This window comes from Microchirus variegatus (genome assembly GCF_963457635.1).
Source record: "Microchirus variegatus genome assembly, chromosome: 8".
Taxonomy (NCBI): domain Eukaryota; kingdom Metazoa; phylum Chordata; class Actinopteri; order Pleuronectiformes; family Soleidae; genus Microchirus; species Microchirus variegatus.
In genome coordinates, this window is record NC_139809.1 from 27171715 (window position 1) to 27196521 (window position 24807).

At 39.4% G+C, this 24807-nt stretch overlaps 1 protein-coding gene across 1 annotated transcript in view; it reads right to left on the reverse strand.

The window, feature by feature from the left end:
* Positions 1–24807, reverse strand: part of b4galnt4a (beta-1,4-N-acetyl-galactosaminyl transferase 4a) — a 188881-nt gene that overhangs the window by 32378 nt on the left and 131696 nt on the right. Inside the window, exon 7 of the mRNA XM_083894111.1 lies at positions 16877–16944. Within this exon, the coding sequence (XP_083750237.1) occupies positions 16877–16944 (68 nt within the window). The remainder of the gene's footprint in view (positions 1–16876; positions 16945–24807) is intronic.

The following is a 24807-nucleotide window of genomic DNA, read 5'->3' on the forward strand; positions in this document are numbered from 1 at the left end:
ATCTGGAGCGAAAAGATGAAGATGACAGAGCCCCAGACATAACGGGGGGGGGGGGGGGACTGTGATCAGTGGCCACAAAATACTAATTACTTCCCATGAAATAGGTGAAACGTGGCCATGAAATACTAATTTGTGGCCACGGAAATAGTGTGCAAATATGCGCATATGTCAGCTGAGATTGACACAGTGCCCCCCTGGGACCTTCGTGCCGAGGATAAAGCGGTAGGAGCCGGATGGTTGGACATTATACCTATTTCATGGGAACAGATTAGTATATCGTGGCCACAAATGAGTATTTTGTGCACACATTTGACCTATTTCGTGGGAACTCATTCGTATTTTGTGGCCACAAATCAGAGCTCCGTAGAAGACAAAGAGAGGGAAAGAACACTCAGAGGGACAGAGTTTTTTTCTTTTTTGTTAATTGTGAGAAATGCACTGTCATTGGATCAAGGTTAGTGTTGGGTTAGGTATAACACTTTGTGTGCTGTGTAAACCTTGTTGTTGTTGTTTTTGAAAAAGAAGAGCATTTTGTTTTGATTTGGTCCTGTGTTATTAGTGATGTATTGTTTTTATTGCTATCATCATTTTACTACTTTTATTACTTTTAATTTACTATTATTTTACTTGTTTACATGTTACTAATTTATTTCTGACTGTTCTTTTAAAGGTGAAGTAAGTAGTTTATAGTGCCATCTAGAGGAGAGGCTGAAATTTACAACAAAGAACTCTCCTCTGCTCACCCCCTCCCTTCCCTGAGCGCTACGGTATCCTCAGCCGGTCAAATGTCGTCCTCGTTGTCTTTCTCCGTGTCAGCAAATGAGGCGGGACTTCCGCTACAAGTAAAGCGACGCTTGATTTGTTCTCTCGCCTTTGTCCTTACAGGCTCCCGTAGAAACATGGCGTCTCGCTGCTAACAGTGCCAATGCAACCGCGGCCCGCGACCATGTTATTTTACATGACTTTTTGAAACACTACGAAAATGAAACAAAAACTATTATACAACGATTAGACAATGCAGGAGCACATAATATGTATAAAAAAGTGGATTTTGGGTTATATAAACCCATAAATACTACACAGTGTCCCTTTAAGTTGGGGGTTACAGGGGTCATCACATCAGTCTTCCTATGATGGCAAGCTCTCGCTGTAAGTGGTAAAGAGACAGCGAGACAGGCAGGAAGGAAGATAGGAGTGATAGCAAATGTATTGAAGGCAGGGCAACATTGCACCACTCGATGTACAGCCTGCCAGAAATTATTATTAGAAGAGGAAAAAGAGGAGGAGGAGGAGGAGGAGGGATGGGTGATGAGACTGGGAGGATGGGAAGAACTGTGGTAGGGAACTCTGAGCTGTGGTTGAGAGCTTCAAACTGCGGAGGGCAGCATTACACTCCTCGGTGCACCGTCTGTCGGGAATTATTAGTAGAAGAAGAAATGAACCGCAGGAACAGAAAGGGAATTATACAGTGCCATACCTTCTGTATCTTGCAGATTAACAGATAACAGCACATATCACTGAGACATGATTATATACAGAGGAGAGGAGAGGGGGAAAAAAAGCCTAAGTGAAGGGCAAATGAAAGATGGAAGATGGAGAATAGCCATTATCATGTGATTTGGAGGATGAATAGAGGACATAGAGCTGGAGTCTAATTGCCTGACTAATTGGAGTCTTTGTTTCTCTTCGAGCTGAGCAGATAGAGAAAGACAAAGAAGCTCGACCGCGTTGGACGACACACATAAGACAGGACTATTGGAGCAAAACAATATTGTGAGAGAATATCAACTGTGCCTAAGTCTGCTGGATTTGAAGTATGAAATATTTATTTGGTTTGAAACACACAAAGAGGTTTATTTTTGTTGCTGCTGAGAGACAAAGCCCCTTCACAAGCAGCTCAAAGGAAAGCATGTGTGTGAATTACAGAGATTGATTCACACACACACACACACACTCACTGTTGATATTATTAACCTGGCCTGCAGTAAGCAGAGCTAAGAAGAGCTGCACGATAAAGGGAATCGTTTTTTTTTTGTTATTTTGACAAATGTTGAGATTAACATATGACACACAGACTGATTCTGTTATTTTCCGAAATTAATTGAAAGAAATTATGATGATTTGACATTTCAAACACATTGTCTCGTATAGGAAGACCAAGATTTTCTGCAGAGGATAATATAATCGTAATGTCGTTTATCACACATTTTGTATTCGTAGTGTCTTTTGATTTGGACAATTGTACTTGGTCGTACTGCGATTTTGGATTCTTTTGTGACTCATTGAAGTGAAATGGAGTCAGTACTTGGTAAATACAAGACTCTTATTCTTCCCTTCTCTGATCTGCCCACAGGCTACAGCAATTTCCTCATTCTAAATTTTCACTATCTCCAACTCAAACATCCCATTGATGCTATCTGACTTGTCACCCGGTCCCCGTCAGTTCAGTCTGGCTCACTCGCACGACGCCTGCCTCTCCAACACCCACAGGTGGCTTTTAAATAAAAGACTCTGCTCAGCGAGTGCTCTCCTCTAAATTACATTAATGACACCAGTGTTTAGGGCTGCCCCAAGGAGATGCACAAATGTCACTTTTTTTTCCTCCTATCTCACTCCCTCCCCTCTTCAATCCACTTCTTATGCATTCCACTAATCCATCAGAGAGCTATCACGCTGCTCTTCCCTGCAGCCTCAATAAATCCTCTTTCTTCCATCCCCTCCCTCTGCCTCATCTCCCACCTCTCTCTCCTTTCCTGTATCATCATGTCTGTCCCTTTTTCGCCAACATTACTGACACCATCTCTTCTCCCCGTCTGCCATGTCCATTTTCCCCCTATATGTAATTATCTAATATATAGCAACATAGCATTAATACCTTCAGTGCTTTTTCTCACTTAGCCTGGTGTTATCACTCCTACTACAATCTCACTGTGGCCTGTATGTGAGGACATATGACAAATGAAGAAAAAAAAAGATCACACAATTACCGGCTCTCCTGGGGTTTGTGTATTTGTGCCACACCGACACACAGAAACATATGCTGTTTCCATCACAGCAAACTCCAAGTGCATTTATTATACACTGCCTGAAGGTCAAAAAATACTACACGACGAACATGACAACACATTAGCAGAGGAGAAATGATGATTAAAGAATAACCCTGGCAGAATTCTGTATCTTTTTTAGTTCAAGCGAAGAAAAAAAGAAACTAAATTAACTCTACCGACTAACAGTATTGTGTTTGCGGCCATAACCTTACATGGTTTATTCCAGTTCCCATTTTGCAGGAACTGGAAGGTTCCCATAGGAACTGCAGTTTATTTAGAGCAAATTCAAAATGTCATGGTGACATAAACATGAAAAACTGCATGTCGCAATTCATGGCTAAAGGCCCTTATACCGTTACATAGTAGATCTTTAATATACTATATCAGGGGTCTCAAACTGGCGGCCCCCCAATCGATTACATAAGGCCCCCCACTTAATATATAATAATATAATGAAACATGGCCCATGACCTCACCGTCTTTTAAACACAGTGTGTCCCTGAGGCACAGCTGCCAGCGAGGTGTTAGAATATAATATAGTTTGCTAGCAATGTTTTTTATAACAGGAATAATAAGACACTTGGTCAATATTATCCCATTATTAAATGTATCATATACAACATTCAATTACATATATAAATACACTTGTTAGGTCCCGAGTCACGAATGGCAGTATAAATAATAAATGTCAGTTTTTGATATCAATACATTAATTTTGCATCATAAATAGTATTATTAAGTATACGTGTGATGTCATGATGCAATATTGTTTACAGTTGTTTTTTTCCCCCACCTTTTGTTCTCTAAGCCGGTCCCCTCTTCATCAGAATAGATGTGCATTGGCCCCCAGGTCATTTGAGTTTGAGACCCCTGTACTATATGGGTGTTATGGCTGGTTGCCAGTGTATATAAAGATTCCATTGGGTTGTCGTGACCCATGGAATGACCCTGTTAAAGTTTCAAATGGTAATATGTTAAAAGAAAGAATTGAAAATCTAGATTATTATCATAATTTTAGTGTTTGTAATCTTAAAACATTTTGTCATCAGTTTTTTGGGGTTGCAGCTGAGCCTTCAACTGAAAACCAGAAGCTACCTTAGTCTCTTTTAGGACATTTGACAAATAGATTTTGGTATTTTGCACCTCAAGAAAATGCACCCCATAGATATTCCGATTCAATACAAGCATCTACAAACATGCACAGATTTGTGTTTTCGCAAGCAGGCTGTCATCAAAGGCAGTGAAGGTCTGTAGGGAAGAAACTGGAACAGAACACTAACTGCAACCTGCTGGTAAAAAGCTTCGTTCCATTTCAAATGCGCCTGCGAGTCGACCAACTATAGCTCGAGTGAAGGGAGATTAGCATTAGGGATGGTACTTAAACTCAAACACAACCTGGGACACACAAAGACAGGAACACTCACTCAAATATGAATAAGTACACGCAGTAATGACATAGTGCAGGTGTTCACTGTAGAGCAGGTGCAGCATTCAGCTCATCCACATGCTTCATCAATATTCCTGTGATGTCATGAGGACAAGTAGTATGTTTTCCCTCACTCGACACGTTTTGGGCCTCCTCACCAACCAAAAGTCAACAGTGCTTGATTCAATTATAGATACTGAGACGATATGAGATCTAATGGTGAAATAAGTGCATTCTCCACGTGGTTTCTCTCATTGTCACTGGGAAAGGCACCGTCAACTCTGTCACTCTAACACTTGTTGGTATTTGGGTAAATAAATGTAATTTCCTGGAGTTTGTGGTCTGAAAGCTGTACCTTTAAAATGTCAGCTACAGCGTCATTCACAAAAAATAAATACTGCAATAACAACGTAAAGATGAATGAAATGCAACTATATTAACATATACTGGTGCTTTATATTTACGTCATCAAGTTTCACCTTATTATCCTTCTTCTGCGGTCACCCACTGCTTTAAATATTGTGCTACTGCTGAACTCACAGTATTCACTTACACTCAGTGGATAAAAATACACATAAATTATAAAGAGTATTTAATTATTTTGGCACATTTTGAAAAATGTGCCATGCATCAAATCAATCTCCTTTGTATAGTGCCAAACCACAATATACATGGTCTCAAGGCACTTTACATCATGCGGTATAAACATTTCACACAATGAGCAAGCACTTGGCATCAGTGGAGAGGAAAAAAATAAAAAATTTTAACAGGAAGACATCAGTGGCAGAACCACACTCAAAGATGTGCAACCATGCATATGAATAGAAACGTTATAGACATCATTTAATTAAGGTTTTTCTCTGTTTTGTTTTTCTTACTTTAAAGAGGACATATTATACCCTGTTTCTCCAAGTTAGCCTAGTTCCCTGGTGTCCTAATGAACATGTCTGTGACATGATTTGGATGAAGAACCACAGCCGTTCAATCACCCTGCCAAAACAGCCCTGTTCGGAACGCTCGGTTTAGTAGTATCTCTTTAGGTCCACCTTAAAAAAAAAGTAAAACGAAAACTTAAGGGACCGGAAATGACATCAGCCACAGAGGCTACTGGGAGCTAACAGCAGTTAGCATTTGGAAAAGTAATAATTTGCAGGCTCTAGCAGGCACATTGCCGTCATATATAACATGTGTCCACTGGACGGATAAATCCTCTGAGGATGGAAGTTTGTGTAGAACTCTGTGCTGCACTGTGGAGCCAAGAATACCGTTGCCCTCGCCAGCACTCTCGCGTGTTTTACGGTCAAAGCGGAGCTCCGCGAGGCAACAATTCCAGGAATTTAGCGCATTGTGACGTAACAATGAGTGCAGAAGTCAACATTACGTGTTTCATCTCCTGTACTTAGACCGAGGAGGACCACAAAAACATGAGTGAGTCATCTTTTTTCACACTTTACCGACTGATAGGGCCTCTAGAGTCCCAAATATAAGGATTTAAATGATTAAAAAGTTGATTTTGCATAATATGTCCCCTTTTTCCTCCAGTGATCCACTAACCGTCGATCTGTTTACACCCTGACCTGCTCTAAAGGCTCTGAAACACTCGTCATCAAGCACACTGTCATACATCCGACTATATCTCAGGATGCGACTCAGCACAGTTGAGTTTGTCTATCCAGCCCGAGGCTCTGGTAGCTGTGTCAGAGAGAGGGAAGATAGTGTTGACGAGGTTATCTGGGTTCCTCATCTGATTATACCTCACTGTCACTCTCGCTGTTGTGATGGCGCCTCATATACGCTGCCAAACCATCATTTTCACAGGTATGAACAGAGGCGGAGACGACAAGACAGACAAACTGGAACATTTTTTGAAAAGTTGTATCTACTTTTTTGTCTTTAACCAGCTTTAGGATACTGAAATGTGTCTATTTTTTTATTTAAGGAAAGGCAATTTGTGTGATAAAAAACAAAATATAGGCAGTATAGCAAATAAAAGTAGCACATAAAGAGGAAGCTGACACGTTTGCATTAGCACAAATCTTAACTGGTGATCAAGTTGATCGATAAAAACACCAAACGATTCCCTGATCGTGTCTGTCCCTCTGTTTATTACTATATAGCTACACATATAATAATACACTGGACAAACACAAGCAAAAATACAGAATATATTGTCTTCATGGCCTTTACTGGACTTATATAACTTCTGATGTGAATGATTTGTAACACGATGGTGCCTCGAAGGAGCGGTGAAAAAAAAAAAAAATAGGAAAGTGTGTGAGAGAGACTGAGGCTGCAAGCACAGAATATACTCCCCATCTTTAAGTTTTATTCAGCAAAGTCAGAATTAGAACACAGGCAAAACAATCCTCTATACACGTATATACGCCCACACGGCGTAAACAGTGTGAGTCATTATCTCCAGGTGGCCTTAGCCAGGTGGTGTAGACGAATAGAAGATCTTCAGAACAGCTGTACTCTTCCAACTTTCCTGTCCATCGCATCATTTAAGTTGCCAACAAGGATAGATTTTCACACATCAGAGCAAGAGAAATGCTACACCCCATTAGGGGAGATGGAGGGATTTGAAGAAAAGCCTGATTTGGATCATCACAAGTGGTCAGCTATATACACTGTATTAGAACTACTGTATTTATGTGTGTGTTGCAATGGCGGCTGGTCTTTGGGGACTGGCTTTACACGGCAACGCTCCCGGGTGAAGCCGACAAAATATTTTATCAGATGTGCCTTTCGTTTAGACGGCGACAGCGTTTTTTTGGAGCTTACAAACACAAAAAAAAATGAACCCACCCTCCAGAGTGGAAATCTTAAAAACGCTCCGCCGTCGCGTTCCCGTCTAAACGGTTGAAAACGCAAAAGTGAGCTCTGAGCTGCTCACGCTGGCTATCCCTCCTGTACGCGCTGACGTCAGATCCATGTGCAGACAAACAACAACAAACATGTCGAATTATTATCCATCAGTCGGACATTTAAGTTGCCTTAGCTGCTCTGATACCTGTCCAGGAGTCATTTCAGCAATTACGCCGAGTTATTGTTTTGGTTTTCGACTGTGGGCTACTCAGCGCTAGTAGAGAGATTTCAGCGCATGCGCACGCTCCTGGTGTTGTTGTATGGCAGTGCCACCTAGCCACCTGGCATGCATACTACATCAAATTTCACACTATTTTGCATCACCGTGTGCGTGCAGATTTCCACCCAAAGACGCTCGTCTAAACGCTAAAAAAATAAAAAGTGGGAACGCAACGTCACTTTTGGCGGTTTGTGTTCAGATCGTTGTTGTGTAAAGCCAGCCTAAATAGATGAGCCCCAGAGTGTTCCCATCTTTTGTATTGGAAGGGCATTCTCACTATAGCTAGAGTCTATGGTAAAGAATTTTTTGCAGATTACGCACAGTACTCACAGCCCTATAGCGGCCTCTGTGGACAGGCAGCCACTGGTGTATGGGCGTGTGTTTGCTGGTGTCACTTGCCTCTGATTGCATCATGCAGAGACCCCAAACAGACAACAGACAACAAACAGTGAAGTGCCTTAAGTGAACCCATCAAGAACAATATGCTTCATTCCCTGACAATGAGATTCAAGCCTGCAGCCATAAGTCACTCGTCACTCAGCTCTTGACTATAGTCAGCTCCAATGAACCGGGACATAATATAAATACCCACAGTCCAAAGCATCAAATTAAAACATCAACAGCAGCAGCAAAACCTATGGATAGTGGGATCTTCTTATGTGTTTCATTCTGATCTCCCATGTTCAATTACATTTATGAAGACAGCTCTCTCTCTCTCTCTATTTGCTCCCCATCCTTTTACACTCCATTTTACTTTAGCCTTGTCCTGTTTCATTGTGTTCAGGGCCCGCTACGATAATAACTAGAAACGGTAGCACATAAACCGCGAGAGTGGCTTTAAATTGTCGTTTTCCTCACGAATATGTGTGGAGTTTAACAGTGTCTGAGTCTGTAAATGGCTCAAATGGCCCTGAACCTATGCTCCAAAAACAAATTACACAAGAGGATCACGCTGCCATGGGCTAACTATACTCCCATGTGCAATGACTAACATTCATAGTTAGTCATTGCATTTTATAGTTGCTGTCCATCTACACACCAGGTGTAATATTGTAGAAACACCTCATTTGTTTCACTTTGTTCAAACATTCCTTTTTTTTTTTTAAATCAGGCTTACAAATGTTTTAAATTAGCAGGTGATAAAATCTGTCTAAAGACTGATTATTATTATTGCTCTACACATGCTCTGACAATGTGTCTTATTCCGTTCCTCACTGCTAATTTGCTCATTTCATTTCTATCCCATCTGATTTGAAGAATACCATTTTATGAACGCACAACGATTAATCCTGCCGCGCGCACAACTCACCACGCTCAGGAGCATTCATCATCAGCTCAGCTATAAACAGGCCCAGTGTAATGGTGTGTGAGGGACGCCTGGCGCACTGTGGGGGCAAACAGGCTGCCTTTGCGTCGAGATGTTTCAATAAAGTCGTCGGACGCAGACGCGGGAGTTTAAAGTAACAAATGGATGCACGTTATTTCAGCGAGGCATGTATTTATTTGCATGCAAAAAAATATGTCGGGCTATGAATTCTGCTCGCCCCCCCGCACACAGAAACATCAAAACAGATTTTGCCTCGTTATTTTTTCGAGATAGACTTTCATGTCGTCTTTGATGCTTTTTTTTCTCCCCTAAAGCATGTGATAATGTTTAGTAATAAAATATCTATAAAAAATAGTCATTAGCTTTATCCACTCTTTAAACTTTCATCAGTTTCATCTCTGGTGCATATGATATACAGTATTTTCATGCCCCGACAGTAGAATCACTTCAAATATCAAGGTAAACAGAATAATTAGACCATAGGAGCAACTATCCATGTATGCTGCCACTTCCATACTAGAATTAGCAAGTTTTTTTTTCTCACCCCTACATCACCTTGCATGAATTGTGATGTCACATATGTGCTGGCAACAAAATGACTCAGGGGAAGAAAAAGAAAAAAATAGCACGATAGCCCTATTGAAATGGTATTGAGCACTGCTCAGATTTTTGAAGGATAGCTACAAACATCAGTGGCCAGAAGATGAATGCACATCGTAGCGTTGCATCTCTGGCACAAATAGAGCAGACAAATAAGAAATTAGCCAGGTCTTATGTTCCTGCTGATGCCAATCAGAGCCAGAGCTCATTAAATTCTGCACGCATTGCGAGACTGAATGCCGATTACACGCATTACCGCAAAAAAAAACAGTTTAAAGGCAGGTTTTAATGTTTTGTTTATGTATTTTTTTTACCAGTGGGGTAAACATAATAATAATAATAATAATAATAATAATGCATTATATTTGAAGACGCCTTTCAAGACACTCAAGGTCGTCGAATTTGCCTTACATAAACATGTATGTAAGGCAAATTCACCCTTGTATCACACCTCAGAATATGACGCATGTTCTCGGCAACAGCGCCTCGTCAATTGGCCATTTCAAAACATAAATGCAATTACAAAATACATGAACACACATAAATCAATGCACTGCACCACCGTTTTAATGTTCCTGTCATGTTATGCTTCAATACTTGGTGACTCTGCAGCAGTGTTGTCATGTAACAAAGTACAAATGGTTTGTTATCGTACTTAAAGGTGCCATATGTAAGAATGTGGCCAAAAACGGTTACGACATTCAAATTCAAAATACCGAGGTCTTTTAGGTTTTTTGTTTTCTGACGTAACTGGCAACCCGTGGTCGCTCGGCAGCTGAGACTCTACTGACTGCAATGATTGGTAGACGGCGGTAGGTGGCGCCACATGACTCCAAAACATGATTTCAAAACATAAACATGATTTGCAGTCTGCAAAATATTTTTTTTAATGCAAATATTTTGGCTGTACTGTTGTTGTTGGTGAGTTCAGTTTGTTATATGAACATTATTCCTTAATCTGTGACATATTAGGAGGATTTTATGGCCAGTTGCTTTAGATTTATTACAATGCACCTTTAAGTACAAAAATTCACTCTACTTTATTTATAGTTCTCGCAACTTTTACTTTTACTCCGCTACATTTTATCAATAAATTGTGTACTTTTACTCCAATACATTTCCCCTTAATTGGACATGACTGGTATTTATAATAATGAACAGTGTCCCAAGTGTTTTTGCTCAATGACGAAGACATTCCATATGGGTATAATACTGCTATAAATAGTATGTGTGTCTATGTGTACCAAAATAAAAGAAGGTCAGAGTGAGCAATAGCTGTGCGTGTTTCAGTGAGCATGAAGATTTCCTTGTGGTTTATGCTGCTTATTAATTCCTTCTCAAAATGACAAATAGAGACACACAACTATTTATGACACTTTCATGCATAATGAGGGAATCAGTGAGTCAGAAACAAATGCCAAATTAATACATTTAATCAAAACAAAGGCTACTTATTTATAGTAAGTGTGATTAGGATTTTGACACTGACATTTATTTCAATATTCAGCACGTAGAGCAAAACTCCAACAAGGCCCAAGTATTGATGTTACGCATTAATGCCTCATTTGATGCAATGATATACATTTTGATTATACTGCGGAGTCAAGCTTTTGTTGAAAACACACACACAAGGCACACGGCCAGCCGGATGTGTTTTTGTCTATTTTAGTCAAATGTAGTCAAAAAAATTCCAGTCGAGGCTTCAAAGATGATATCTCCTCTGATCACTGTTCCACAAACTGTGTCATCCCGCCACACACCTGCACTCACGTCACCCAACACTGTCACCACTGCTCTGAAAGCTTTTCATCTAGCACAGTTTATCACTGTTTGATACATAGGGCATTGATACAATTGTATTGTGACAATATGACCACATTGATGTGTTTATTCTACTTTTTAGGGGGTATTCATATAAATTTATGCATTATCGAGATCTCGAGTTTCCCAAAAAAATATGGAAAAATCATTCATTTTTTTGGGAAACTCGAAAAAAAAAAAGAAGAAAAAAAAATTTTTTCAAATTTTTTTTTTCATATTTTTTGGGAAACTCGAGATTTAATTATTAGTATTATTTTTTTCATTATTTATATTTTTTTTCTCATGTTACTTCGGGGGCTCCGTATAAAATCATATGATGCACAACAAATTGACAGTTCATTATTTCCCGATGATTTTGGATTCACAGTCATTGTATGTCCTACACTCTTAGAAATAAGGGTTCCAAAAGGGTCCTTCTACAAGGGCTGAAGTTCTACCTGGAACCATTTTCTTCTGAAAACCCCTTTCCCTAAGAAAGGGTTTTTCCAAGGGTTCTTGGTAACACTAATGGTTCCAGAAAGAACCATTTTGATCCAGAGAACCCTTTCAAACCCCTTTCCTGAATAATGGGTTTTAAAAGGGTTCTTGGTGGAACCTTTATGAAAAGCTTTTACCTGGAGCCAGAAAGAGTTCTCCTATGAGGACAAGCCGAAGAACCTTATATGGTTCTACTTAGCACTTTTATTCCTAAGAGAGTAGAAATCTACTCTGTCCAGTTGAATTAGAAATATAACCCCTATGCATCCAATAACGGTCACCAGTTGTCCCAAATAATGTCAATAATGAACATAAATGTGCTCCTACATGAGTAAATAATGATAAAAATGGAGCCATGATTCACATTTTTCTGCAATAAGGGCCAGTAAATAGTCATTTAACAAAAACATTTTTTTTCTTTTCCATTGTTGTGTGTTCATTATCCAACTTGTACCATTTAGAAGTGATAAAATATTCTGACTCTTCACTACAAACATCATTTAGCAGCGTATATGTTTGTGTGTGTGTGCATGTGTGTGAATAATTTAAGGCACCACTCAACAGCGCGTTTCATCCAATCAGGCAAATGTAGGAACCCAGCGGAATAGGAGCACTGTTCTTAGGATCTCTCGCTGCATAATCATATCAACTTAACAATGACTTAGGAGGCAAAACTGGCTGCAGATCAATGCTCATATTAAAGGCTGCTTTTATGCAAGCAGCTCCCAGCAATTAGGGAGAGAAACGTGTTGAATCTGACAAGTCATGCATTCAGAGAGAGAGAGAGAGAGAGAGAGAGAGAAAGAGAGAGGAGGCCTTTCACCTGCTATGATCCGTCACTGTCTGGCACCCACTGAACCAATTTATACATGTTAAACCATAGGTACAGCGGGGGCGAAAAAAGACCAGTTTCAGTGAATCACTCCACATCTGCATGTAAACGCCTTTTGAAACAGTAGTGTTGTTTGGTTACTGCTGCAGTTAAACCATTTAGGGTAATATATGGACTGTAATTACAGTTTTTGTGACAGATATTGTGATGAGTGTGATTTGAAGGACTAAAAACACTGGAAGGAGATGTTAGCAGATGTTCTGGGAAGTGGATTGTGGGACAAAAATGAGAAAAGAGGGAAAAATCTTATTACATGTTAAAAAAAAAAAAGATATGTTGCTGGATTATGTCTCATGAAACACAAGTAAAGGATATTCAAAAACTGCATGTTTCATTAGAGGCAAATATGATCCTGATTGTTTGTGAGTCCAAAATTGATGTCACATGGAACTGTGACTGTTACTAACATTACAGTAGCAGTAATACTGTGCATTATGTAAGAATAAAGGATTGTGTGTGTTAATTAAGGGTAGCAGTGGGTATGTTCATAAAATCTTTAAAAAATAAAATTTATATTTTTTTATAATACACTTCAAATTCATAATAACATATTGAAATCGATTTAGTTATTATTATTTCCTTTGAGGTAGGTTTGAAATTCTATGGCGCAATACCACATAACATACTATCAAAACAATAACTGGTCTACAAATATGACAAGCATTTATAAGCAGAAATCGAATATGTTGCTCAAACGTATGTTTGCATGAATGTAACTAACTGCTTTAAAACAGTTTGTAGCTTTAAAGGGCCTTGCTTTCCAGAGGTCACCATTTTGTGCCACCATGACTCTACAGCAGCCCCCAGTGGCCAAATTAGCCAGATCATGCATTTTTTATATCGAATGACAAAGAACAACATACTTTCTCAATAAGGCCTGCAACAAATGTTTTGAAAACTGAAGTTTTTCCTCCACATTAGCTAAGTTCTGAAAAACCTCTTCGTCAACACGAACAGGAAAAACCTGCACTGTCAACAGGTGACAATATAACTGTAACTGTAAAACTTCAGGTAAATAAGTGATGACAAAGTTGAGCTATTCCTCAACTGGAAAACAAGCACATGAACACATTGACTGTGACTCATGCCAGTCCAAGTCCACACATGCTGTTCCATGTTTGCCATGTTTCTGTGTTGCTACAATGGCGATTGCGGTTGTTTGTTTCCTTCCGAAAAGGGCGTCATGTGACGCGATGAGACAAATCGACAAAGGTCAAATCATAGCCAATAGGAACCAATCAGAAGAAAGAATATAGATAACTCTGCGATTGTTTCCAAGGGTCTCTGTTCAATTACTAAAAATGCAGCCCGTTTTGCAGCAGTTTTCAATCAAAACCGCTGCTGGCTCCGTTGTTATTGTGGATGACTGCCCAGCATGTGAAAAGCAGAATGTTTTTTAAATAAAAACAAAGTATTGTGGATTTATCAACCATCTGCAGTCCACAATGGACTTTAAACTAATGATAATGGATTACATTTTTCAACTTTGTATTGTTAACTTTCAGTTCCTTCTGTACTGCTTTACACTCCTGCTCAGTGCCTCAGGTCAGCTGACCAGCTGCTCCTGGAGGTACCGAGGTCTAAACGGAAGCTCAGAGGGGAAAGAGCTTTCTCCATTGCCGGTCCCAAACTTTGGAACGCCCTCCCGCTTCATATTAGACAGGCCCCCTCACTGTCCATTTTTAAAACTCATCTTAAAACACATTTTTATTCTTCTGCGTTCAACTCAGCATGAGACTCTGCTCTTGTTTTAGTGTTTTATTGTTTAAACATTTTTATTGTTTTATAGTTTTATTGTTTTTTTATTATTTAAACATTGTTACTGTTTTATAGTTTTATTGTTTTTATTTTGTCTCCTATGTTTTATGTGCCATGTTTTATTTATTGTACTGTTAAGCACTTTGTACCAGCTTTAGCTGCCTAAAGCGCTCTATAAATAAAGTTGAGTTGAGTTGAGCTTTATGTGTCTGTACAGCACTCTCTATCTATATTCATGTGTAAGGAGCTTTTTAAATAAAACTGAACTTAAAGATATAAAATGAAACAAACAGAGACCCTGGTTCAGGCTGTATAATTATATCGTTAAATGCCTTCTCTACAATTTGCTAATTACGTTCTTTCAAATTGCCTTCTCTGTTTGTAAAGATAATTGTTGGGTGATGTTTACATCTGTGTAGACTCTCATTCATCCAGGTCATCGTTATCCCATTTTGTTTCACATTTTTAATGTTTGTGCTGTGAAAAATGATGATGGATGTTGAAAATGTGTATTTGTATATGCTAAAGCAGCAGCTGCTTTTGTCCCCTGGCACTGAAAGCGAGCAGAGGAGATCGATAGACACAGAAAAGTTTGTATTGTTAAAATTACAGCGGGGGGGAATTTTAATGAATTTGTGCTTAAAGGGTGATTCACATGCAGAGCCTTTTGCAGGGTGCATCTGGAGAGGATTTTATTTTTCGCACTCGTGCTGATACATCCATCGTCTGTTTGAATTATTTCTGTTCGTTTAATGCGCTCAACAGGTTTTGGTTGCTTAGTAACAACAGATGCGACAGGTTCACAACCTTCAAGCACCTCTGGCAGTGGATTCTAACACAGCTGAGACGCTCCGGCTAAACGTATCAGGCTAACTCTAAGGTAGGGCTGGGCGATTAATCGAATTTTAATTGTGATTTCGCTTCTCACGATCATAAAAACATTATAACCCAAGAAAATCAAATTAATGTGCCGCACGGTGCGCCGTGTATGTAAATTCCTATGCTATAAAAACACCTTGAATGCACCAGTGTTAAGCGCAGCTGCAGCAAGAAGTGTGACTTGTGTGTGTCAATAATATGAGGAGAGAGCGATTGAAAACATGGCCGAAAGGTAACAAAGGTAGGAAAATATGAGTTATCTGGAAACATTTTGGCTTCAATGTGACGGACATTGAGTAAACGAAATTGTTTGCAAAGTTTCTCCCGCTGTCGTGTCTGCTCCTGAAGGCAACACGACTTCATTTCAATCCCTTAAAGGGACATTGTGTAGTATTTATGGGTTTATATGACCCAAAATCCACTTTTTTATACATATCATGTGCTCCTGCATTGTCTAGTTGCTGTATAATATTTTTTGTTTCATTTTCGTAGTGTTTCAAAAAGTCATGTAAAATAACATGGTCGCAGGCCGCGGTTGCATTGCCACTGTTAGCAGCGAGACGCCATGTTTCTACCGGAGCCTGTGAGGACAAACGCGAGAGAACAAATCAAGCGTCGCTTTACCACGCTTTACCACTCTTTCCGCTTCGTCTGCTACGGCCGCGGTAGCTCGCCCTCTCCCTCGCCTCACGAACCTCATCTGCTGATACGGAGAAAGACAACGAGGACGACATATGACCGGCTGCGGATACCGTAGCGCTCAGGGAAGGGAGGGGGTGAGCAGAGGAGCAGTTCTTTGTTGTAAATTTCAGCCTCTCCTCTAGATGGCACTATAAACTACTTACTTCACCTTTAAAGTTCAGCCATGAAGTGGTCTATGACCACGCGATAAAGCTCGTCAGCCAGCGCCACTGCAACACAGTCCTCTAATTATTAAGGACACTCTTTATAATGTGTCCCATAATATCCCACAGACATCAAGAGATAGTGGAGGTTCGTGAGGCGAGGGAGAGGGCGAGCTACCGCGGCCGTAGCAGACGAAGCGGAGAGAGTGGAGGCGGGACTTCCGCTACAAGTAAAGCGACGCTTGATTTGTTCTCTCGCGTTTGTCCTTACAGGCTCCGGTAGAAACATGGCGTCTCGCTGCTAACAGTGGCAATGCAACCGCGGCCCGCGACCATGTTATTTTACATGACTTTTTGAAACACTACGAAAATGAAACAACAATATTATACAGCGACTAGACAATGCAGGAGCACATAAAGAAGTGGATTTTGGGTTATATAAACCCATAAATACTACACAGTGTCCGTTTAAGTTATATTTAAATTTGAGTTTTGTTGGTTCAATAAATACTCAAGTTTTGAAATCAATGAATAATCGTGTTTATTAATCGGGATTTCAGTATCAATCAAAAAAATCGTGATTATTATTTTTGCCATAATCGCCCAGCCCTACTCTAAGGTATCCTTTGCTTAGAAACACAGCTGAATCCCAAACTGGGTCACAAGCTAAATAAATAGCTGTTCTGTTAAGAGAAGTGTGTGTGTTGTGTACTTACTGCACAGACTTGGAGGACTGAGACCTGAACTTGCTGAACTCGCCTGGAGCCGTCCACTCTGTACCCAGCTGCAACACAAATGACAGGAGACACAGATCAGAAAGAGTGTATGAGCGAGTGAGAGACGGAGAGGAAGAGAGTCTGTGATGAGAAGAATAACATGAGAAATGCTGAGGCATGCTAAATTGAGTATTTGTCTGAAACATCCTTGTTTGTAATCACTCTTGTCAGCCAGCAGCTGCAGCTTCATTATTATTATTTTTTTTGTGCCCACTATTTACAGACTGTCTGACTGAAAAGGGGTGAGAGAAAACGTGGATACATTTAGAGATTGAACGAGTACGAAATAAAACTGCAAAGATATTCCCAAAAGGATTAGGAGAGTCAATCAGTAGACGATTCGTGATAGGCAAAGTGAGCAAAGAGATGAGAGCTAATGAATATAAACAGACAGAAAATGAGAAAGCGTGATTCCCTGCCAATACTGACTCTAAGAATCTGGCTCATTGGGAACTTCTGAGCCTCAAGTTTTGCCCTGCAGTCGAATCGGTGCCCATTCATTTCCTCCGCAAGCCAACACGACTAATTAGGGGCCTCCTGCTGCTGCTAATGAATGAATAAGGCTAAGATCACACTGGGCATGCCTTTAATTGTTTGTGCTGGCCACACGTCTGGCTTTGAAACTGGTCAGGAAACATTGAGGCGCATTGTAGCGACAGATCACAAGAGCCTTTTAGCTTGTAAATTGCTGCTGATCCTCCCTCTGGGTACCGCAATATTGTCATAGAGAGCAGCGCACACACTGTGGCACATAACTACAGGATAATGACCGACACACGCATATGAAATGGCAATTATGCAACAGCACCTCTGAGCATGTTTGTTGGCATGTGAAGAGAGCTTCTATGTGGAGAGAGAGAGAGAAAAAAAACTTCAAAAACATGCAGTAATGTCTGTCCAAAATCAACCAGGCCCCTGGCAGTGCTGATGCCTTTGAGAGTCTGTGAAGCAGTTGGTTGGACAGGAGGAGGACACAATGTGTGCTTCTGTGCCTTCTACTCTGAAGCCCACTGCATGCTACTGCTGCGGTCTATACCAGGCTTTTCTTCTAGTCTTCCTCCGGCACGGAATAAAGAAAAGGAACAGGAATTTAGAAAGTTAATACAATATATATTATATGACGCTCACTGAGCTCTAAAAACATCTCTTTCAAAGTATTTAAAGTATTGACTTTGGAACTGATTTTCATATCTGATGTTGGCAAAATTAATGTCGAGCGTATTCACCATGGTCACGGGTGGGCAGAGATTTAATTCCCATAATGTTTGTTAAATTTCAATGTAAATGGTCCATGGAGAACAGTTTAAGTCAGACAGTGTGTGCACCATCTGCCATCACAGTGGTCCCAGAATAAGAAGAAATCAAAGGATCAAGGTCTTTACCAAACTTTAAATTGAATTAATTTATAGCAAACATGTAGTTATTTTTGGATGTTTTGGAGAACTTTTAAATGTTTTAAATTCAGGTATTTTGAAATGTGTTTGTATGATGTATTGACATAGTGTCACTCATTTTGCAGAGGGAGCCGCTGGTTCCATGAACCCATGTCTCCCAAACACATGACTCAGTCCAAGTCTGTTTGGTTGGTGCTTAATGACATGTTTGTGTCATTTTTTTAAAATGTATGTTTTCTAACAATAAAGCAAAAAGGAACGCACCAGCAGAAAATGACACAGCAAAAACAAACAAAGAAAGAAAAATAAGGGAGAAAATGACTAAATTATACATGTGCAATATAGCATCAACCAGACATGATCTATGATACAACCTTTCCCACGTGTGCAGGTCGACTTTTGACATAAGTGATGAGAAGTCCGGCTGTTTTCAAAGACTTGTATCTTTTTCCTTAAGAAGAGTCGTCTCTTGCAGCAGATGGCTCTTCACTAAAAGTCTCACTCAGAGCCTTCTATTTTAGCCTAATTTAGCAGTTATGAATGGTTTGTGTGTTGGTAAGCACTTTTTGAATCAAAGCCTTATTTTTAAGCATTTTTGTTTCATTACAAAATACTGTACTGAGCTTTGCAGTCTCCAATATCTTTGAAATGAAGCCAGATGATGCTGCTTCTTCTTGCTGTTTTCACTCATTTCTTCTTTCCCAACAAGCTTGTATTTATATCCAGATCGCCCATCTCTCTGTCACTTTGTTTGAACGGGGCAGTACCGCTACCGATGTTATAATAGTTTTGGATTTTTTGTTAGATTTAGTTTTTATTTAGATTTGACTTTTTGGTTTTAAGATTTAATTCTTTTTTAGAGCAGATTTGCTAGTTTTTTTTGTTTGTAAATGCTTAGTTTTTATTATAGTGTTAGTTTTTTTTCGTAATATAGAGTATTTGCCAGGTGCAAGATGCAAAAATGTCATAATAAGTATTGTGTGTCATAAAAACCCAGCAATAGACAAATACAAAATTAGTGACCTGAAGCGCAAAATTGAGCATCATAGTGCTGTGGTTGGATGAAGTTAGTGTGCCACGTAAAAGTCAAATAGACTAAAAACACACAAACATAACGTAAATAATAAGAAATAAGACTCATGAGACACATTCACATTGCTTGTGAGCCAGGAGTCTCAGGAGCTCAATCTGAGGAAAAACATAAGCAAAAACCCAATAAAACACTAGAGGTTTGATTCACTTAGATGAACCAACTCAACCCAATTAACTACATCACACCTTTATCTTGCATAACAGCATGTCCCACATTGTAAACAAAAACAAATGAACACATTGTATTGTGAATAAAAATACAACCTTTCAAAATTGCCTAGAACACTGTAAACAGATGAAAACTAAGCACATTTTTAATTTGAGTTAGTTTGATAAACACACACTTCAGTTTCATTTAGTTATTGGGAGTTTTTAAATTCTAGTTTTTACTAAAATATTCTATAAGGTTATTATATTCTAAAATAACCTTGACCACTACCTTCTCTGACCCCTTCCTTCTTTTACATAATGGTATCATCCTAGTCTGTCCTCGCATGCCATTGGCCACACAGTGTGTCCATCAAAATAAAGTCCTGCCTCTGCTCATTCACGAATGACACATCACTATTTGACAGCAGGACTCAAAGTCTCTGACTACCGTCTACAATGTCAGTCACAGCATCAATCTACTACTAGATGACAGCACATAACCATTGTACTTGTCTCGTGATCACCAGAACTCAATTCTGATGTTGCTACACTCATCTCACCTAAATTAAATGCCTGCGTTAGCAGAAAAAATGTCTATTAGTGACCAATAACTACAAATAAAATATTTTGTCTAACATTAAACCCAAACGCCAACCTGATAATGATGTATTGTTGTTATATATGAGTCACAACTTTATTTAGTATTTTGTTGTTTCCGTAATCAACAGAACTCCCTCTATGGTGCAAGTTGATACAATCATTTGCTGCAGCCGTTGTTTTCAACATAAATAAATAAATAAGAGCGTTAACAAATGTAATCCCTTTAATTACATCTCATTATGTTTTGTTCGGCACATTCTGACATGTGACGGCGAAGTCTGCAGAACGCAGCGCGGTGGAATCTCATTTGAGCTTGCCTACCCTCAAAAGAATCATCATTAAAATAAAGCCTGCTTCCCCGCAAAGTGCAGAAAGTGAGGAAAGGCAGCCACCTTCACTGAAAGTTGAAGAACTAACAAATCACAGCTGAATGCAGCCGACTCACTGGCAGAGCTTCAAAAACCTTTTTAAAGTAGACAGAGAGAAAAAGAGAGAGAGAGAGAGAGAGGAAAAAATGAAAATTTGCACTGAATATAAATGAGAAACTTAAGAAAATGTATCTAGCCGCAGTACTTACATGTTTATATTCACGCTGTGTGTGAACGGCTTTCTCCTAAAATGGCTGTTGTTCTCCAGATGAAAGAGAACGATCAGACAGCAAAAGGCAACGGTGCAAAAATATATTCATCTCTCATCTGCTGCTGACTCTAAATTCAGTAAATATGTTTTTTTTTTTTTGTTGCCAAATACATAAAAGAAAACTATGTTTGTGGGCATAAACATGAGCTGCTCATTTGTTTCCGCAGCAAAATTGTAAATTAATAATTTGAATGAAACTACAGCGGAAACTAAATGTCATTTTGATGCAGACATTATTTAAAATATTGATGCAATTTACACTGAGATATAACATTCAAATATCATCTGAACCATGACGTTATAATTAAAGAGGACAAGAAGAATTGTTAACGTTGCAAAATGTATACGGCACAAATTGTGCAAAGTGCCATGGTTTGTGCAGATGATGTCATGTACTAAAGATTTCAAATTCACTGTTCAATGATTAAAATGATTATACTCCTTCAGTTGAATGAGTCATTAATTAAAACAATCCCTGAATGATTCCTTTTGTGAGGAGCAGAACAATTTGAATTGAAGGTTTTTTTTAAATGCATCGTTTTGCACGGATAATAGTTTCAAGGAGCAAAATGGAAGCATTGTTGGTTTCCTTTCTTCTCTGTCAGGTGGTTAATCAGCACGACGCGAGCGAAGGCGCTGATCAATGGCTACATTACGAGGACAAAACATGTGCGCCACCTCGGCTCTGCAATAAAAGTGGCAGATGTTCTCCAAGGTGCATGTGCATGTGAAAAGGAAGACATGAAAGACACACACACACACACACACACAGACACGCAGACCCCCAACCGTGCGTGCACATACACACGTGTGCAACTTCCTACTGAACAGTGAGTCACTGCTTAGTGAAAACAGCATCTCCTCAGCTGAGAAGGCAGGAGGTAAATCAGAAGGCAACTGGCCAAGTAGTCACACACACACACACACACACACACACACACACACACACACACACACACACACACACACACACACACACACACACACACACACACACACACACAAACACACACACACACACACACACACACACACACACACACACACTGGTTTCCATGACTTCAGAGGACATTGCATTGACTTAAATTAATTTCCTGGAGACTAACTCTATAACCTTAACCATCATTTCTACTGGCCTAATCCTAACCCTAACCTTAACCTAACTCTAACCTCAGCCTAACTTCAAAACATGAATTCACCTTAAAATTTTGTAATTTACATTATGGGGAATTATTTTTTTTGTCCCCGTAATGTGACTGTGTAAACAGATTTATGTCCCCACAGCATAAGGAATATCAGGTAAACACACACACACACACACACCGAAAATCCCATTTTCACAATGTCATATAATGTTTACACTTACTTCAAACATTGATTCTGCAGTGAACATTGAGAGACTGCAGACACACACGCACGCGCAAACACACACGCACGCGCAAACACACACACACTCACACACAAACACACGCACACGCACACACACAAACACACTGGTTTCCATGACTTCAGAGGACATTGCATTGACTTAAATTCATTTCCTGGAGACATTTCTACTGGCCTAATCCTAACCCTGACCCTAACCTTAACCTAACTCTAACCTCAGCCTAACTTCAAAACATGTATTGTAAATTTAAGGTATATATTATATACCTTACATTTTTTTTTAATGTAATTTACATTATGGAGACTTATGGAATTTACATTATGGAGTCATTATGGAGACTTAACCCTAACCCATGAGGAAAACGGTTTCTTATAATGTGACCGTGTAAACAGATTTATGTCCCCACAACATAAGGAATACCAGGTAAACACACAAGCACTCACGCACGCGCACACACACCGAAAATCCCATTTTCACAATGTCATATTATGTTTACACTTTCTTCTAACATTGATTCTGCAGTAAACATTGAGAGACTGCAGATACACACACACACACACGCACATGCACACCCACACACATTCCAGACATAACCTTGCTCTCATTTAACTTCTCTTACTTTTTACTGCCACAAACAGACACATTCACTGTGTGTGGGTGCCTGGCTTTCAGACGGACAGTGGTTCAGCCAACACTTAAAGGTGAAACACAAAACAGGGACAAGAAATGGACAAATGTTTTTCTTTCTACCAACTCCTTTGTCCTTCCTTCTTTCTCTACATATGAGAGGAGATAAGTAAAAGATCCACAGCGATACAGCTGACCTTCTACAGTATATTATGAGATGTAACTTTGACTATATACATTTATTTCCTCCAAATGTTTTTTTTAGCATGTGCATGAAAATATAAAGGTATACACAGGCATGCCAGGAGAAAGGAAAAAGCATCCATGCAACCTGCAAATCATGATGCCTGAAATCTGAGAGAGGAAATTTAATGCAGGAGTTGCAAATGTGCTTCTCTGAATAATGACCATATTGCATTCAGCCGAGTCAGTGCCATGACCCTGGAATTGTACATGGTGGTATACTGACAGATTCAATGATACATTATTAATACCTTTAGGTATGAATTTTTTTCTGGACGGCAAATGAAAATCTCCTCGGTGTGTCAGTGCCAGAACCAGGAAAAGCCTGAAACTAAAATATAAGAGCTGAATTTTGGCGAGATGGACGCAAAGTTCATACACATAAATAAATAAATAAAATAGAAAATGTGAAATTTAATGATAAAGGCCCAAAGCATAAAAACAACAATATTTACTTTTATGAACTGCAACCATCCACCTCCTCCCAGTCTATAATCTGAGTTTCCAAACATCAACAACACAAACGTCCCGGGTGAAATAAATATTGTTTCTGAAAATAACTATTGACCCTGGAAATGTTATTGTAAACTCTTAAAGAAATCACTATAGTAAAAAGATTGAGATTGAGAATGGCAAAATCAATATAGCTTTTTTACATCCTATGAAAGGAATATCTGTATTTCAGGCCTGGGTAAAGACAAACGGTTAATAATTAACTCATATTTAAAAACGTATAGATTTTAGTGTGCATTTTTTAAATATTAAGAAATGCCCATTATATTCAAACAATTGTCAAATGAATACACACAGTACTGATTTAGCTTTCTATGTTTTTGTCTGTGTTACTCAATGTAGTGGCGTTTAGACCTTATGTCGCCCGGTGATATTCTCGCACTGCACACAGGAAGTGATTAAGTCAAGGCAGAGGAAGGCGAAAGGCAACATGGCGCTTGTAAAGTGAGATGGCTGCAAACAGGTAAGAGTATGACTGATAACACAGGGGAGAGCACAGGGAATGTGTATTTTAGTGCTACTACCTCTGTGCCGCCATGGTATATATACAAAAACGCTATAGTATTGTTTGACAAAGCCTTATATCAGATGCAGGAGGTAGAATAGAAACTATGCTACATTGTTTCTGTTCACAAAGACCAAATAGAGGCTGAATAATAACATCAACAATAAATACCACAACATTTTATGACAATAGTACTAGTGCAGTGCCCATATGAAGTATGTATTCCTATAGTGGGAGCTGAAGAAGATGTTTCAGTTATGGTAATGCATGATAAGGAACGTAAAGGCTAACATAATGGAAACACTGTGCAACCTCATTAGGCACAACGCAAATGTTTTCATTTTCGCTCTATGCCCTATGCTAATGCTAATCGTAGCCTCGCGAGCTTAAATTTGGAAACAGGTTTGCCAAGTTAGCCGCAAAGTAGTAGCATGCTAACACAAGATAAATATGTACTCGCGTTTTGGTGAATGGACACCTCGTCGTTTCAGTGTAACACCATGTTCTGCGGTGAACCGTGAGAAAATGTCTCACGCACGGTGAGGACAGCCTCTTCACTCCCACCTTCCTGCTCCAGACAGCGCAGCTGCTGCTGATGAGTCGCTGCCTGCCTGGTGCAGCATGATAAATCAGTGAAAATTAAAATTCCTCCAAATTTGAAAATCAAGGATGCACACCATCGGGCCATGCTCAACCCATATCCAAAGTCTTAGGGCAATCT